Source organism: Cucurbita maxima, unplaced genomic scaffold, assembly GCF_002738345.1.
Source record: "Cucurbita maxima cultivar Rimu unplaced genomic scaffold, Cmax_1.0 Cma_Scf00003, whole genome shotgun sequence".
Taxonomy (NCBI): Eukaryota; Viridiplantae; Streptophyta; class Magnoliopsida; order Cucurbitales; family Cucurbitaceae; genus Cucurbita; species Cucurbita maxima.
In genome coordinates this window covers 3,189,606-3,208,194 of record NW_019272019.1, presented here as the reverse complement: position 1 = coordinate 3,208,194, position 18,589 = coordinate 3,189,606, and the positions used below count along the sequence as shown (strand labels likewise).

Below are 18,589 nucleotides of genomic sequence, written 5' to 3'. Positions count from 1 at the left end.
TATTTAGATAGTTATATTTTTTTTATTCAATTTTCAAATCATTTATTATTTTTAGTTGCCAATTATATTTTATTTTGACCCATAAAAAAAAAATAATAATAAATAAAGAACAGAGCAACTGGAATCGTTATTCGATTAAATTTATCCATTCATTGATGCAATACATTGAAGAGCAAAGCAGCTGGGAAAACAGCTAACTTAAAAGCGACACCAATGGAAGCAGTTCAAAGTGAAAATTTTATTGTTCGAGGAAACTGAGGTTGCTCTCAGCAATCAGGCCTTACTTCCTAACTAGCTTCTCCTTCATCTTCTCCACCGCCGCCCTCAGTGTGTTCTCATCTTTGCAGAATGTAAATCTCACTAGATTCTTCCCATCTTCTGGGTTTAGGTAGAACACACTCGTCGGAATAGCAACAACCCCAACTTCTTTGATCAGATACTCGCAAAACTCGACGTCGTTCTTCAGCCCGAAAGGGGTGTGATCGACGATGATAAAGTAGGTTCCGCTTGATGGAAACACCTTGAACCCAACTGCATTCAGTCCCTCTACTAAAATGGCTTTCTTTGCCATGTAATCCTTCTTCAGCTCCTCGTAGTAAGAATCGGGTGCTCGGAGAGCTGTAGCAGCAGCTGACTGCATTGGAGTGGAGGTAGCGAAAGTAAGGAAAGCGTGTGCCTGTCGAACGCCCCATGTCAAGTGAGGTGGAGCGATCGCCCACCCGATCTTCCAACCGGTGAGGGAGAATGTTTTTCCTAATGAATTCATCGTAACGGTGCGCTCGTACATTCCTGGAAGAGAGGCTATGGAAATGTGGTCCATTTCGAAAGATAACTTGTCATAAACTTCATCCGAAAAAACTAACACATCGTTCTCGATGCAGAGAGAAGCAATCTCGTTCAATTCATCCTTCGTGAACATTTTTCCCGTTGGGTTGTGGGGCGTGTTCATAAGAATTGCTCGAGTATCCTTTGAGATTGCAGACCTGAGCTCATTTATAGGGATCGAAAAATCTGGAGGGCGTAACGTGATGCATTTGATTTTGGCACCAGCCATTGATAGAGTGGCTTCATAAGAATCATAAAAAGGAGCAAAAAGGATCACCTCATCACCAGGATTTATTAAGCCAAGCATGGTTGCAGCAATTGCCTCGGTGCACCCGGAGGTAACGGTAACTTCCTTCTCGGGGTCGACCACAAGTCCAGTGTCCTTCTTGAATCGCTCAGCAATGGCCAAGTTCAAATCTGGCACTCCATATCCACGAGCGTATTGATTTTTCCCGTCCTTGATGGCTTGAATTGCTGCTTCCTTTACAAATTCGGGACCGTCAAAGTTCGGGAAGCCTTGGCCGAGGTTTATTCCCCCATACTGGATCGCTAAGTTACTCATTCTAGTGAAAATGGTTGTTTTGAACTTTTCAAGCCGATTCGAAACCTACCAAACAGAACAAGAACTATCCTTACATTCAAGCATATATAGTCCTTACTAATCTCTTCCTTACTAAAAGAGAACATGCAAGTTCCAGTTATCTAATATACATATATGAAATATCTAAAGCTTCTTCAGGAATCAAAATTTAGGCATCAGAAGCATCCAAGCATTACAATCATCATCGATATTCACTCGACATTGTCGAAGGATAAGAAGAAACAAATACTAAACGAGCAACATAACTGCAGTCATTTAGTACAAAAGATAGGATTGGTAATTAGAGAAGGAAAGAGCTGCCCAAGCCCACCGCTAGCAAATATTGTCTTCTTAGGGCTTTCCCTTCTGGGTTTCCCCTTGAAGTTTTAAAACGCGTATGGTAGGGAGAGGTTTCTACAACCTTATAAAGAATGTTTTGTTTCCCTCTCTAAACGATGTGGGATCTCACAATCCACCCCTTGAGGGCCCAAAGTCCTCGTTGGCACACCACTCAGTGTCTAGCTTTGATACCATTTGTAACAGCCCAAACCCACCGCTAGCAGATATTATCTCTTTGGGCTTCCCCTCAAGGTTTTAAAACGAAGGAAGAAGGAAGAGGTTTCCACATCCTTATAAGGAGTGTTTTGTTTCCCTCTCTAAACAATGTGTTTAAAGATGGGACCTCACAGAAAGTGTGCAACTAATTGAAGTGAGGCATGCTCCATTGAAAACACAAAACCACATCAGTATATATGCAATAGTACAACTTTCACTAGGTTACTAAAGGATAGTGAAGTAGATTCGAGCTTCCGATTTGCTTGTCTAAATATCAGTAATAACGACAACCAGTTACTAAATACTAGAGGACCAATCTGTGACAAACAAATCCAATGGTATGACTGAACAACAAGAGGTAGAAAATAAACCCATAACTTTATTAGTTTGATAGGAAATGGAACTTCTTTTGAGCACCAAAGAAGAACAGAAGATGTAACAGCCCATGCCCACCGCTAGTAGATACTGTCTTCTTTGGGCTTTTCCTTTCGGGCTTCCTCTCAAGGTTTTTAAAATGTGTGTGCTAGGGAGAGGTTTCCAAACCCTTATAAAGAATGTTTTGTTCTACTCCCCAACCGATGTAGGATTTCACAGAAGAAGACAATGAGGAATCCCCCAAAACCCGATGGGATTTCCCAAAAAAGGAAGAAGAGTTGGAGTACTTCATAAACCATCATAGTTACAAATTTTTGGGTAAGTGGAGAGTTGGTTGGTAAGTTGTAAGAGCAATACAAAAGCTTATAGTTCGTAAAAAGGAATCTGAAAGTTCAGATTCCTGTGATGCTGACAACAAAAGTGTAAAGGTGAGTTTGAGATTAGTTTTTGAGTAGATAGTAATATTGAAAGTTCTAAAAACACTCAGGTATTTTTTTAATAAGCCATTCCAAACCCACACTCAAGTATTTCCATACTTTCTTCGAAGCCTCTAGAGAAGGAGTCGAGCCTCAATTAAGGTGAGGCTATTCGAGGGCTCCATAGACCTTAAGGGAGGCTCTATGGCGTATTTTGTCCAGGGTGAGGATTGTTGGGAGTGGAGTCCCACATCAGCTAATTAAGGGGTTGATCATGGGTTTATAAGTAAGGAATATATCACCATTGGTATGAGGCCATTTTGAGAAACCAAAAACAAAGCTACGAGAGCTTATGTTCAAAGTGGACAATATCGTACCATTGTGGAGAGTCGAGAGTCGTGTTCCTAACAACACATTCATTGATAAGTGGGTCCATGAACATAAAAGAACTTGGAGCAGTAACACAAGCCACAGAATAAAACCTTTCACAATAACCAGATAGTTATCCATTTCTAAACGCCCCCAAAGATTACAGACCACAAAAGGCTGAAACCAATCAAAACCCACCTCTTCCTGCATTAAGAATCGCAAAATCCCTTTCCAAGCTCCCCCAACAAATCACAAACCCTAAATTTGCACTCGCTGATGAAATCACAGTAAATTAAGCTCGATAATCAAGCATAAGGTAGTGCAAGAAACGAAAACAAAATCCACAATCTAAGCATTACCCAAAGAACAAAAACATGACTATACCAAACCCATTTCCACCGAGAGCCGATAGAATCCGCAGGCGATGAAAAATCAAATCCCCCATCGCAATCAAACAGAAATCCATCAAATAGAACGGAATAAGAGATTAGGAAGCTAGGATTTACCTGCAATAGCTTCTGAGTGTCGTTGTTCGATCCTTTCTGGTCGGAATCGACGCTCTTCTCAGTGGAAACGGTGGACATGGTGGCGAAAACAGATGCGCGAAGAGAATTTGGTCTTGGATTAGTATTAATACACCGGAACAAAACGGAAGGCCTAAATTGAACCCGCTGGAGAGTCCAAGTGCATTGTATCCCCATTATAAATTCTGCGCGTTGGTAAAAACAATTATGATTTAAGCTGCACAAAAGGGGAAAGTAAGAGCATCAAAGGAAAATGGAGAATTTTATTTCGATTTTTCTTCCACGAGCGTTACTAATTTGGATCGAGTTCAACGCTAACCGGGGGCTGCGTCAAGCGCCTGCCAAGAAAATAGCCTCCCTTGATTTGGGCTTACATGCGGGACTACATCCTGCATTCGACTGCCGCTGCGTTATATTCCCATTAATTCTCTAATTCGTGCGCTGCACGCGCTTTTATTTTTATAATTTTAATAGCTTGAATTTATTAAAATAAAATAAAATAAACTCAATTTGTCTGAAAAATATATTTTTTTTCAAATTTTTCTAAAATAAAAATTAAAAATTACCTGAATAACCTTAATATTTTTAAACTTTTTTTAAAAAAAATTGTATTTTTGAATATATTTTTTAATTTCATAAATATTTTTGACACAAAATACAAAAATTAAGATAATTTATTAATTATCAAATTTGAGTATTATTTTATAAGATAAGGATAAACTTTTTTAAAAAAGAGTAAGAATATATTCTAATAGAAATAAATAAATAAATATAATTTTGGAATTACTTAAATATTTAACTTTTTAATTTAGTGAATTTTAATAGTTTATTATTGAAGAATATTAGTATTGAAAATATTTTGTTGAATAAAAAAATAATAATATTTTAAGAAAAAGTGAGGTAATACAAGAAGGAATATAGAAGTGTTACCATATATTACTTTCTTTAATAATTTATTATGTAAATATATAATATCATTAAATAGTTAAAATTAAAATAAATCTCTAGAACTTAAAAGTAAAATCCATAGTTAATATATTTTAAAATTCATAAATAATAAATTGAAATAAAAAATTATATTCCTTACCATAAAAAATGAAAAAGAAGGGAGAAAGGAAAAATTAAAATTCACTTCTATCCATTTTATTATATATTTTTGTCAAAAGCTATACGAATAAAAAAAATATAAAAAAACTAAAATTTTTCGATAAATTTAACCACGTTGTATAAATCTAATAATTTATATTTTTGGGACGAACGATCGTATAAGCTTTTCTAGAAAAGTATTATATTACATACTTTTATATATATAAACTCTCGTAGTTTTTATTTTTTAGCTGCACCCATGATCTCATCCTCGAATAATGTTCCATAGAGCCTCCCTCGAATAGTTGTCTATCATTATAGCGCTCCTACGAGAGTTAACCTGTTTTCTTCAAAACACGTAACTAGATCGTTAGAGTTAGTTTGAGTATGAATCTTCACCGTAACTACATCTTATTAGGCTCACCATCTATCTGTTCGACACTCGAGGATTCTACCAATACGACTAATGCAGGGGTACGATTCAAAATATAAATGTATGTTTAACTCGTTCAACTAGAACCCATCTCGGACCGTCAGGGAATCTTTATTTCAATAGGAAAATGAGAGGGGTGGAAAGATATCTCTCTATTAGCTAAACGGGGCTGAAAATAAGGATTATATTTCCATTTCGTCACCACCCCGACCCCACCCAAATTTCGATCCAGTTTAATCCTATCTCACTTATAAAATCCAAAACTAATTTGTTATATATTTATATTATATCATTATTATTTTTTATGAAATATTATTTAATTGTTTTGAATAATTTAAATTCTCTAATAGAAATTATATTAAAAAAAATTTATATTTTTATAAGAATAAATATAAATTTTAAAAGAAGTTAAAATTATTTTTTAGTTTACCCTCGCAATAATACTAATTTCAACATCCCCAGATCGAAAGTCCGTAGAGTTCCTCGCCGGAGAAGCGTCATTCCCGCCGTCAACCAGTGTTCAGGTGTGTGAAAATCTCCTTTTCATCTCTTCTTCTTCTAGCTTCACTTCCTCTCTGTCTGCGATCAATTTAATTTTGTTTTCTTCAATCATCTGCCTTCGATTTTTCAGCAAATAGGTTGATTATCTCGCACTGTGTTCTTAATCATAGTTACTCATAAAATTTGATTATTGGGACTTCGATGTCAATTAAGGTGATGCTAGTTGAGGAATGAGTGCAAATCGAAATGTAGGTTTATGGTTGGGTTTTAGAGCCTTCGCTATTGATAATTTGTTGAGGACGGAAATTTGACCTAGAACTACTAATTCTTCGTCGATTTTTATCCATTTTTTATGAAAAGATGGAACTGGTGTTTTACTGTATGTGTACCATTGATGAATTCCCGACAGTAAATTGTTCTGGATATCAATTTTTTCTCTAACCGATGTGGAATCTCACAATCTACTCTCTTGGAGGTCAGCATTGTTGCTGACACACTGCCCACGCTAGCAAAATCCTTATAAGGAATGTCTCTTCAATGATATGAGATCTCACAATCCACCCCTTTGGAGACCTAGTGTCATTGCTGGCATACTACCCACCGCTAGCATAACCCTTATAAGGAATGCCTCTCCAACCGATATGAAATCTCACAATCCACTCCCTTGGAGGCCTAGTGTCGTTGCTGGCACACTACCCACTGCTAGCAGAACCCTTATAAGGAATGCCTCTCCAACCGATATGAGATCTCTCAGTCCACCCCCTTGGAGTCCTAGTGTTGTCGTTGGCACACTACCCACCACTAGCAGAACCCTTATAAGGAATGTCTCTCCAACCGATGTGGGATCTCACAATGCATCCCCCTTGGGTCCAAGTGTCCTCACTGACACATCCCCCACGGCTAGTAGAACCCTTATAAGGAATGTCTCTCCAACCGATGTGGGATTTCACAATCCACCCTTTGGGTGCCAGCGTCCTCGCTGACACACTGCCCACCGCTAGCAGAACCCTTATAAAAATGTCTCTCCAATCGATATGGGATCTCACAATCCACCCTCCTTGGGGACGTAGTGTCCTTGCTAACACACCGCCCACCGCTAGTAGAGCCCTTACGAGGAATGCCTCTCCAACCGATGTAGGATCTCACAATCCACTCCCTTGGGGCCAACGTCATTGCTGGCACACAGCGGTGCAGCCCACCGCTAGTAGATATTGTCCGCTTTGGCCTATTACATATCGTCATCAGCTTCATAGTTTTAAAACGCGTCTACTAAGGAGAGGTTTTCACACCCTTATAAAGAATGTTTCGCTTCCCTCTCCAACCGATGTGGGATCTTAACTATTTGCTATTTTTGTGTATATAAATTACAGGGTCAAGTTGTCCAAATTCCATGACCAATCAATATGGATTATTTTGGACAACCATATATGTAAATTCCAGTAGAATTTCCTGGGATGATGATCCTTTCAAGCGTTCTAATTATGAGATTTTTTGGTGCTTGACTTTTGATATCAATATGGTTGAGAGCTAATTTTGGAGTTTAATTTTGTTGCTGTTTTTCATTAGTAACTGAGGAAAAGCTATGGGAAGCCAAGAACAAGTGAAGCATCTTGAGGAGTGCTCAGTTTCAAAGTAAGCTCTCTCCTCCTACCTTTTCTCTTACATTGCTTTACTTGAAAATGAAGAATTTCTCTAGACTTTTATCTTAATAGCATCATCTTGTTGTGCAAATAAATCCCAAATTGCCTATCATAAAATTTGGGCAAATTTTTCATAAACCCTGGGAGGATCCCTTTGTGTTTCTGGATCAAATGGAGGCAGAAATTTTAGTTTGAAATGTTGTGTCAAATGTCTTTTATCTTTTTGGTAGCCATGGTTTTAATTTTGGTGAGTATGACCATTCGAGAACTGTGCAAGACCCCACATCGAAACCGATGAGGGGAACGAAACATTCTTTATAAGGGTGTGGAAATCTCTCCCTAGCAGATGCATTTTAAAACCATGAGACTGATGACAATACGTAATGGGTCAAAGCGGACAATATCTTCTAGCGGTGAACTTGGGCTATTATACACCATGTTTCGTTTTTTTTTTTTTTTTTGTTCTTTCAACTGGATTTTCTCTTGAGATTTGATTGATTAGTGGGCATTCCACAGTGCGCTGGGCACTTGGGTATTCTCAGTAGCAGGAGCGTTGCTAGCAATTCCAGTGGGAATAAAGAGGAAGTCACTGGCACCCCTTGTGTTTTTTGGCACAACTGGTACAATGCTTGATATTATAATGGGAGTCAGTGCCTGTGAAAGAGAACATGCTGAGCGTCAAATGAAGCTATTAGAAGCCCAAAACTCTGCAGCCGAAGCTTCTGTTAACGAATCTGAGTCCCTTTCTTGATATCATGCCTACACGGTTGTATCAGATGAATATCTTTGTTGCATGGCCCTTGGCTGATTTGTTACAGCTTCTTTCAAACCAGTGACACTGAATGAGTTATGGCTTCACGAAATCAACGGTCTTGACTTAGTTTGGTGCATCTCAATTTGGTTTGGTTCATCTCAATGATACAATAAGGACTTGAATTGAAGTAAGTTGGGAAGAATGTTATTCTAATTGTCACCTGATCTAGTCAAGTTCTATTAAAGTTGAACAAGATCTAGTCAAGTTCTATTAAAATTGAACTCAAGTTGTAATCGAATTAAGTCTCATTTATGCAACAAACACTTCAAGATACTTCAAATGCAGTTTCATTTGTTTTTAGATGATTATAAATTTACGACGGACAAAATGCAGTTTCAATTGTTCTTAGATGATTATAAATTTACAATGAACATTAAAATATAGATTTATGGTGTTTTATCAATGTATTTTAAATTTTAAAACTTTTTATTTATATTTAGATTACATGATGATTAATTATAGTCATAAAATATATAAAAGTTACAAACTCTTAAAATGACTCAAGAAAGATTAGATGTTTTATTTTAAGGCTATATAAAATCATATATGTTATTTTTCTGTAAACGAGACTAGAAAAATATAGTACAAAGAGAATTTGCGATTTACTTCAACCAATGTAATGTTTTATTTATTTATTTATTATAATTCTATATGTTTAAAATCATACATGATTTATTTGTGATTCGAATCTCAACGTTTTTATCTTGAGATATTGAGATATTCAATTACTTTCCTTGTAGTGATTCTTTATCATTGGATATGAGAGTTTTCTCTTACGTTGATTCTTTATCAATATAAAAGGCGTAAACGTACAATGTTGAAAAAATTATACCATAGTTTGAAGAACTCGGTTTCAGAATTAAATAGGTTTGAAACTCAAACAAACCTTTATGCACGAAGTTCTCCCCATGCTCTTCCATACTCTAATATCACCCCCGTAAGAAAAACTATCAGTCTCCATCTGCTTCAGGAATTTCAGATGTCCATCCATAATTTTCTTTATGAATCTCACGCTTTGGCTGCTGTTCTTTCTCCAGATCACATGTAGAATGTGCTCAGTTCAAAGATCGATTGGTTAAGGAGCATGGGAATGTCAAAGAAACCATCTCAAATCTCCCATTCTCCCTGTCCAAGCTGGTAGTTACTCTAACTTCAAATTTAAGAGGGCTATTTTTTCCTTGATGCAGCAACATTTTCAGAAGGATCAACCAAATGAAATATAAATTTTTAGGGGGCCTCTGTTCTTTCTCAATAGCTCGAGGAGAATTAGCAACCGGAGCACCTGAGTGGCTTGGTTCAACAATAGCTTTTGAATTAGGATGGGAATAGGACTTATGCCAAATGTAATGCGAGTAAATCTTGTCAGCTTTGATGTTACCAAACAAGATTTCTGCTGCTTGATTCTTAACAAGCAGAGGAATGCATTCTGATTCATCCCACACGTATAGCTGCAGTAAAACAAAATATTAGATTCAGAATGCAACGAATACAAACTATCTAAATAAGGCGAGAGAAGACATATATATGATATTACTAGTTAGCGTGATTAAACAAAATGATGATAGGTTTAATTGCAGAAATGAACAGCGAGTCTAGCACACGTGTCGGGTAATATTTGGCTAAGTTATTTTGGATACAATTGATAGCGAAAAATGTGCAAGATAATATACTTGTTGAGAATATTTGCTAAAACCACCCCGACTAAAAGGTGGTAAATATCTATTTATAATCATCAAATAAACTAGGAAAGAAATGAAAAGAGCAATAAATGAAAGTACAATTGGATACAAGATGTTTGCCTATAATAACAGGCAAATACGATATCTATGGTAAGCCGTAATGGAAGATAACTACTTAGATATTTGTCTATAATAAAATATTAAATATGATACATATGGTAAACTATAATTCATCCTTTTTAACACTGGCAGTGGAAGATTCATCAGCACTAGAAGCTCTAGGGACATCGTAAAGGAAAGACGTGAACTCCTAAAGTGCTACTAAAAAGACAACGACAAATAGAGTGATACCAATATATAGCCAATTTCGGGGATCAAAACTAATATTAAAGGTGGAAGAGTTAAGAACATGAAGAAAGTGCAAGAATAGTTCGTACCATGAAAGGCCTATATATCATGCTTACTACGTGGAGGCGGTTCAAGCTTTTTGAGCAATAAAATGGAGCAGAAATCTGATCAACCACGGATCTGCAGGCAATAGAAGGACGAGCAGTGTACAGAAATCAGAATTAAAACCATCTCCAGTGATATAAATAAAAAATGCTGCAACTTATCGTACCCACTTTCCAGACCTAAAGGTGTACCACATAACTGACAGCCGGTGCAAATGAGATCTTCTGCTAGATCAAAATCTTCCTCGTCGTACAATCGCCTGCTAACAAACAACTTTTCTTTTCGAGGTTCATCAAGATCAATCAAGGAGGGTAACGAAAACATTTCACCAATTGATGCATCAAATATGACCTTGCATGATTCAGTTAGACATAATACTTCGGATAGCGAGAAACAGTCTCTGGATATCCTTTTCTCAGGCAATTTCCAGTTGCGGAAGAAATGGTTCTTTTTCCAACCAGGTGGTCCAACATGATGAATACAACAAAAGATTCAGGACTTGGGTCTAATATGGAGTTAGGCAATCAGTTAAAATTGGCATGCCTTGCATATGGAAATTTCAACTACAATCGATTGTTCATTCAAAAAGCTTAATCTACTACATCCATAAGCTTCATAATAATCAACATTAAAATGAAAAATTTATATATATAAATTTGTGATAAAACTACTATCTTTTAGGAAGCAAAAAAATATTACAGTCATGGTACAGGATTACATGTTCAGAATCTTCAGATCTTCACTTATGTTCAAACAATTTGTATCTAAGTCGACCATGAAAAATGTGATTTGGAATGAGCGTAATCCTATCATATTTACAAAATTACGTTCAATAGTTTTAATAAGGTTTTTCCGTTGAGATTTCAATTGTAAGATCTCCACCTCTCTATCTGCCATGCCTCCACCCTATGAAGGTAGGTTTCCTTCGAGTGTTTTGTCCTTAAAGTTCATAATCCAAATCAACCTGAAATGAAACCCATTTCCCAACTACCAGAAAATTTTGATAATCGTAATTAGGTACAAGAAGCCGACGAGAGCATCTAAAAGGTACTATACGAAAAGAGAAAATCAACAAAACGTCTGCATATGCACAAGGCATCAGAAAAATACTTGATCATAAAATAACTTGAAAACCAGTGACTTCAAAAATCAGAAAAAAAAAACGATCATAAATGTTATTTTCCAGCCTTGTCACATCGCACAAATGTTTAAATTAGACACAGCCTACTTCTCTACAAATTAAACCACTCAGACTATGGAAATAGATAGATGTCATGCTTTAATGTTCAATATAGCACACAGGTAAAAAAGAATGGAGACATTGCATAAATATGAAAATGATAGAAAATATAATGGTGGGTCAAAAATTAAATACTTGGTCACTATGCCATTTTATGTTGCGGAAGGTAGATCGAGCCCCCTTCACCCATTCTACTACCTTCCTGAGCTTTTCTTTAGCTACTAAACCAACTCGACAATTGGCCATTAATTCGTCTACACCTATATACACAAAGACTGGTTAGGTTTTATTTCCAGACTCTAAAAAATAGCCGATCAATAAGAATTTTAAGAAGAAAGCTTTCTACAACTGATATAGGGCCAAGTAAATTTCGTTAAAGCAATGCGTTAACATGCTTTTAATCCTTCCATGGTATGGAGTCTGATCCTAGAAAACTCATTTCTAACAGATGATGCTACCAAGAAACTCGATAATCTAGTTCCTATTGTTATTCTGCTTGGATCGACTAAAACAAATTCAATTTAACTAATCCATAAGGCCTAAACCCAGTATACAATCAATTACAATCCAACCAGATGTAACAATACACTGCAAAGCTGGAAATCATAAACTCAAAGAGCCAAAAGATACAAACGTGCACCGGTTCTTCTGCTATTAGAGAAATATGCAACAAGTTGCAGCAATTACCTCAAAAATAAGAGCAGTAGTGAGGCAAAAATTAATTGAGTCTTATACCTTCAGAGAAAAGTGTTTCGTAAGGGTGGATTATACAAACTAGGGAAGAACACTGGACAGTTGTTGCCTCAACTGAATCTCTGAATTTCCTTAGTTTCACATCTGAAACGTCCCGAACGAAGAACCAAATAATAAAATAAAGATAAATATAGCCTTGAAAATCATTACCAAAAACTGGAGATGAAACTTATTACTAGCAAAAACCGAAACCGTTCATCCAATAAATTGACTAATAATTATACATCGGAGCTTACTCTGCAACAATACAACATCGCCAGGAATTGCTGTGGCTGCCATTTTCTTCTGCCATAGTGATACAGAGAAAAACGACCGTGTATCATCAGCTACTTTGATGTCCGTCCTTATGACCTCTCCGCCATTAGAAAATTTGTACTATACACAAGGAAATAACAGTTGCTCCGACAATGATCCAAAGTTCAATGAGAAAGATTGTAAACAGAAATAGAGGGAGAGAAACCTCAACAGGAGTGGATCGATGAATGAAGACGACGAGTTGAACAAAATCACCAACATGAAGAGCAGCTTCAGAGAGATCAATCAGAGGTCCATACCAACCGATTACAGACATTCCCGGCGGTTACCGCTACAGTCGCTCTGTACTCTGAGGCCCCGAGCAAGAAAATAGCTTATTTTGGCGCGTCCTATTTTTCGCGTATTCACGAAAGTTCGAAAATCTATAATTTCATAGCAGCAAAAACGACGACGTATTTACTCCAATGCATTATCGGTTTTGGCCCAACCAGTATCAATATTGGGCTTGTCCTCCAACGGCCCATGTCAGTGTCTTGTAAGAACTCAAAAACATAAATAAATAAAAATAACAAAATATAATTTTTGCAACAAAAAATAAATATCACGTGTTAATAAATAACTGTTATTATTAGTGGAAAATAAAAATAATTAAAAAAAATGTTGCAGACCCATTAAATAATCATAATTTATTTAACAATAAATTAATAGTTGCAAATTTAAAAATTAAATAAATGTTGTTTACGTGGAAGCCATTGACTTTGTGGCATTGAAATCGTCACGATAATACAAAATTTGCACGTATTTTTAAAAACTATATATAATTACATCTAATTATCAAAATTATTGATCGTATAATACAGGTTTCGTCAGATAATTTATCTTTCAACAGATGCATAGAAATTTTGGACATTTAATTGAATTAAGGTTTGGTGGGACTGAAAGGATACCAAACGTCGCAACCATGTTTAGGTCAATGTGTCGTGGTCATCATAATGCAAACATAATGTTTGATAAAATTATTTATGTTATCTTTGGGTTTTATGTTTGATTTTTAAGTGTTAGTTGGTCTAATAAAATTAAAAGGAAATTATTAAAATAATTCAAGTAATGTTGGTATTAATAATTATTTATTGCACGTCGCAATAATAAAATGACAACTATTTAAATAAATAAATAAAAAAACTAAATATTTGGTATTATTTTATTGTTTTAATTTGAATTATATTAAAGTCCATAAATATAATAATTAACAGAAAAACGATAATATTTAAGGTGTATTTTACATTAATAATAAGTTTGTTAAAATTAATTGTTTTTTAATTGATATAATTTTTTTTTCTATTATTTGCGAAATCAGAGGCATTTATTATTAATTAGTAATATTTTGTTGAACATTTCTTATTTTAATTAACATTTTCTTAATTTATATTTAATAAATGATAGAAATTTAATAAATTATTTTTAATATTTCCACAAGCGTTGGAAAAAGAAAAAAGAAAAAAGAAAAAAAAATTGTAAAACTAAAATAAAATAAACATGAATTCCGATATCTCGAACTCTGCGGGGTTTCGAACTCTCTGCAGCGTCTCCCGCCAAGCTCCTCCCGCGCCGGAACTCTGCAGGCTGCAGCCACCACTCTCGTGCGAATTTGTTCCATTCTTCTCCATCGCCATGTCTTGCCTCCGATTTCTGTCTGATTTCTACCGTCCAGATTTCTCTCAAAACCGATCATTTGGTTCCCTAGAAGTAATTGATGCTTTCGGGGATAACTCGTTCTTTCTGTACCAATCGGATCGACTCAGTGGAATGTGGCCCAGCCATACTGTCATTTTCGGCTACGGGCAGTGGCGGCAGCGAAATTTCATTATGTTTTCCAATTGAATGACGGTATGACTTATGATCAGATTTGTAAAATGTTCTTTGTTGAAATTTGATAGCGTGTTTGTTTATGTACGATGGAATTTATATCACTCTGATTGAAGTAAGTAGAATTATAATAGCAATTTTTGCATATTTTATTAGAAGAAAAGGTCGTTGTGTCTGTCGGCCTCAAAGCTTTGTTCATCTTAGAGAAGAGATGTTTGGTCAAATTTATCTAAATTAATTAAATATTTGTCTGATGTGAGTTGTGACCTTTCATGGATATTTTAATCTTGCACCTCAAATGATGGAGGCAATAACTAAATGATTGCCTACCCTTAGCCCATCAATTTAGAGACATAGAGATAGAGTTTCAGAAGTCAACTAGCTGAAAAACAAGTTTGCAATGGAGACAAACAAAGCTTCTTAGTTTCATTCAGACCATTGAAGAATCTCCTGTTCTGTGTCTGTCTTCTATAATTTTCTTGATGGGATCCCTGTTGTTCATCCCTGTAATATTCTTTTTTCTGCCTCTCGCCTCCAGTATATCCTATACCGAATTCATATACCCGAATTTTGTGGCTTCCAACATCAAATTTGCTGACAATGGTGGTGCCTTCTTGTTCTCTCGCAATAAAACTTACAAGGCAGCTATTGTCAACCCTCTGGCTAAAGAAGGCAGCTTCTACTTTTGTGTTACTCATGTGCCCTCCAACACAATCATCTGGTCTGCTAACCGTAATGATCCAGTATCAAGCACTGGTAATGTTAATATTAGTAGTAAGGGAATTTCCATAACTGATCGGGATGGTAATCTGAGATGGTCAACTCCACAATTACAATCAGCGGTATATGCGTTGAGGCTAACCGAAATCGGTAATCTTGTCTTACTTGATCGATCAAATGTTTCCCTTTGGGAGAGTTTCCATTATCCAACTGACACCATTGTAGTTGGGCAATCTTTTCCTGTTGGTACTGTGCTGCTCAGCTCAATCTCAAGTTCAGACTTGTCGAGCAGTAATTATAGTTTTTCGGTTGCTGCATCTGATGCTATGCTGGAATGGTATGGACAAATCTACTGGAAATTATCCATGGATCCAAATGCTTTTATAAACTCAAATGCTGTAGTGGAATATATGATACTAAATGCAACTGGTCTCTACCTGTTGGCTCATAACAGTTCCGTTGTCGTAATTGAAGTCGTCTTGCCCCATTCTGACTTTCGAATAGCCAAATTGGAGTCGACAGGGCAGTTTACTGTCAAGAGCTTTTCCAGTGCTGGTTGGACACAAGAATTCATAGGGCCAGTTGACAGTTGTCAAATTCCTTTCTTTTGTGGTCAAGTTGGTCTTTGCAATGAGGACAGTGCAACCAACAGCCCTAGTTGTTCCTGTCCATCAAGTTTTCACACAGTTCCACCAAGCTTGGGTGGTTGGGGCTGTAAACCAATTGATCATTCCATTGTTTTGGCTTCTCCTTGCAACTCCTCTAGAGGTGGAGAAGAGATAAAATCAGCAGCCTTTTCGTATTTGAGCTTGGGATATGGTATAGAATATTTTGCAATTGATTTCTCTGAGCCGGCTAGGTATGGAGAGAATATCCCATCCTGTCAAGCTCTCTGTTCAAAGGAATGCTCGTGTTTGGGCATATTCTATGGAAATACATCAGGTTCTTGCTACATGATCAAAGACAGGTTTGGGTCAATCAGACAGAGTAGTTCATTTGTGAATGATCTGCTGGGCTATGTTAAAGTTCAAGTTGGATCTACTCCACCAAGGTTCAACGGTGAAGAAAAACATAATTTTCCACTAGCCGCTCTTATTCTCTTGCCAATTTCTGGGTTTCTCATATTGTTAACTCTATATTTCCTTTGGTGGAGGAGACGGTTATTCTTAAAGAGGATACAGATAAAATTAGGCAATGTTAGCTCACGTGCTTCGGTAGAATTGGATGCCTTTTTCATCCCAGGTTTGCCTAGAAGGTTTTCTTTGGAAGAACTGGCGGCTGCAACGGATAATTTTAAAGTCCAGATAGGTTCTGGGGGTTTTGGTTCAGTTTTCAAAGGTATACTTCCTGACAAAACTGTTGTGGCTGTGAAAAAAATTACAAATTTAGGCATTGAAGGGAAAAAAGAATTCTGCACTGAGATTGCAGTCATTGGGAACATACATCATACGAATTTGGTCAAGTTGAAAGGGTTTTGTGCCCAAGCAAGAGAACGCCTTCTTGTTTACGAGTATATGAATCGTGGTTCATTAGACCGTACCCTTTTTGGCAATGGACCAGCTCTAGAATGGCAAGAGAGATACGATATAGCAGTTGGGACTGCGCGTGGGCTTTCGTATTTGCATAGAGGTTGTGAGCATAAAATCATCCATTGTGATGTGAAACCAGAAAATATTTTATTGCACGACTCCTCTCAGGCAAAAATATCTGATTTTGGTCTTTCAAAGCTTCTTGCACCTGAACAATCAGGTCTATTTACAACAATGAGAGGCACGCGTGGTTATCTTGCACCAGAATGGCTCACTAATTCAGCCATTTCAGAAAAAACCGATGTCTATAGCTATGGCATGGTGCTATTAGAAGTTGTAAGTGGGAGGAAGAATTGCACAACACGATCCCATGACCATAGCTTGGATGGCAGTGATAGTTCAGGCTGCCAATCATCATCTTCAACAGGATTAGGACTGGTTTATTTTCCTTTATTCGCATTGGAGATGCACGAGCAAGGAAAGTACTTGGAGCTTGCCGATCCACGCCTAGAGGGGCGTGTGACGTACGAAGAGGTGAAGAAATTAGTTTGCATTGCTTTGTGTTGTGTTCAAGAGGAACCTGCACTAAGGCCTAGTATGGATACAGTAGTCAGCATGTTGGAAGGTGGGATTCCTTTAAGTCAGCCCAGAAATGAGTCCTTGAATTTCTTGCGCTTTTATGGGCGTAGGTTCACTGAGGCTTCAACAATAGAGGAGGGGAACCGAAATGGGTCTGTAATATATTCACCAACAAATGCGCTCCCTAGTTGTATGAGTGGCTCAAACTACTTCTTTTCTTACATGTCTTCGCAGCAGGTCTCAGGCCCAAGATGATAGTTTGTCTCATAATCAAGACTTCCATCTGCTCTGGCTAATGCTGTGTAATTTTACATCTTGCGAGTCACTCAACAGCTCGTGTAAAGGCATGTAGTCTTTCTTAAGTAAATAGAACACATTGAGCTTCTTCACATGTAATCCCTGTAATTTGCATAACTTGAGTTGCTGTTCTTTGAGCCTCTTGTGTTACTCGTTGAACAGGATTATATTGTTTAGCTGTTGTCTCCATTGGTTTCCCTACTGGTTTCATTGTTAACAAGGTGTTCTACTAGTCCTTGTTCACTTTAAGACGACAAAGGCGTTTGTGAAATTGACATTGTTTGAATTGGCTGCTCATATTGTTTCAATATTTTGATTAACTTAGCAACTATTTAGAATGGCAGGTACAACCTTTGAGTTAAAAAGTGAGATGACTTTGATAATGCAGTCAAGAAGACCACCGGAGAAGAGTGACTATGTCACTAGGTTCGATGCCATATCCTTCATGTTGTATTACTTTTTCGCTTTCATTTACTGCTTTCATAATATATTGATTCATTATTGTATTTTCTAGGAGTACGGTGTTTCAACAAATTCATATCTACACTTAATAAACTTAAAATACCTTGAGATGTATTATAGGGGTGCTGCTAGTCTTCAGTTCTTACTACCCGGAGTTATATGTTATGTAAGTCATTATGTTGTCTTTCTTCCTTGCTAGCCTATAACGTTGTGTTGTCTTTTTTCTCAGAGCGAGGCCAGAGGATTGTGTATACGTCGTCCGGCCAACAGCAATGCGAATTCGAGTTGTCTGACTCACTCAGTAGTGAGAGTGAGTGTTGCACAATCACTTACAAACATCTTGAGGAAGTGCGATTGTGACAACAAACACAGAAAGTTACGAGCCTAACTCGAAAAAGGTCGAAATGCTGGGCCTCCAATAGTCATTAACTGTCCATTTTTGCTTTGCCTACCCTGATCATAGGTAAAAGACCACTTGGTTGGTCCACCTACAACTGCAACTTCTCTCTTAAATGTTGCAAGAAAAAAATATGTTTAGGTAGATAATAATGCATTTCTTAAGTTTCGTCGTAGATATAGGTGTTTACAAATGAAAAATATACATTTTACCAATGTTTATAGAAATGTAAATTAAAATA

General features: G+C 36.8%; 4 protein-coding genes across 7 annotated transcripts; 2 read left to right on the top strand and 2 right to left on the bottom strand.

Annotated features, from left to right (window-relative positions):
• Positions 1-107: 107 nt before the first annotated feature.
• On the bottom strand, positions 108-4,045 carry LOC111476876 (probable N-succinyldiaminopimelate aminotransferase DapC). 2 transcript variants are annotated; one of them, XM_023120727.1, is made up of 3 exons: positions 3,964-4,045; positions 3,627-3,829; positions 108-1,432 (listed from the first exon to the last, which is right to left on the bottom strand). In XM_023120727.1, the coding sequence occupies exons 1-3, from the start codon at positions 4,037-4,039 to the stop codon at positions 281-283; spliced, it is 1,431 nt and encodes a 476-aa protein (XP_022976495.1). In that variant the 5' UTR covers positions 4,040-4,045; the 3' UTR covers positions 108-280. The 2 variants fall into 2 exon arrangements, with proteins under 2 accessions (XP_022976495.1, XP_022976496.1); XM_023120728.1 differs by having other exon boundaries at positions 3,938-4,013.
• Positions 4,046-5,585: 1,540 nt separating this feature from the next.
• Positions 5,586-8,165, top strand: LOC111476955. The gene is made up of 3 exons (XM_023120844.1): positions 5,586-5,687; positions 7,231-7,296; positions 7,821-8,165. Exons 2-3 carry the CDS (start codon positions 7,247-7,249, stop codon positions 8,053-8,055), a joined length of 285 nt encoding a protein of 94 aa, XP_022976612.1. The 5' UTR covers positions 5,586-5,687; positions 7,231-7,246; the 3' UTR covers positions 8,056-8,165.
• Positions 8,166-8,922: 757 nt separating this feature from the next.
• On the bottom strand, positions 8,923-12,885 carry LOC111476888. 3 transcript variants are annotated; one of them, XM_023120746.1, is made up of 7 exons: positions 12,704-12,885; positions 12,468-12,618; positions 12,226-12,327; positions 11,626-11,750; positions 10,417-10,697; positions 10,235-10,325; positions 8,923-9,566 (listed from the first exon to the last, which is right to left on the bottom strand). In XM_023120746.1, exons 1-7 carry the CDS (start codon positions 12,812-12,814, stop codon positions 9,174-9,176), a joined length of 1,254 nt encoding a protein of 417 aa, XP_022976514.1. In that variant the 5' UTR covers positions 12,815-12,885; the 3' UTR covers positions 8,923-9,173. The 3 variants fall into 3 exon arrangements, with proteins under 3 accessions (XP_022976514.1, XP_022976516.1, XP_022976517.1); XM_023120748.1 differs by having other exon boundaries at positions 12,480-12,618; XM_023120749.1 differs by lacking the exon at positions 8,923-9,566 and adding an exon at positions 10,050-10,118.
• A 1,506-nt stretch (positions 12,886-14,391) lies between these two features.
• Positions 14,392-17,683, top strand: LOC111476828 (G-type lectin S-receptor-like serine/threonine-protein kinase At5g35370). The gene has a single exon (XM_023120646.1). The coding sequence runs from the start codon at positions 14,847-14,849 to the stop codon at positions 17,445-17,447; it is 2,601 nt and encodes an 866-aa protein (XP_022976414.1). The 5' UTR covers positions 14,392-14,846; the 3' UTR covers positions 17,448-17,683.
• The last annotated feature ends 906 nt before the right edge of the window (positions 17,684-18,589 follow it).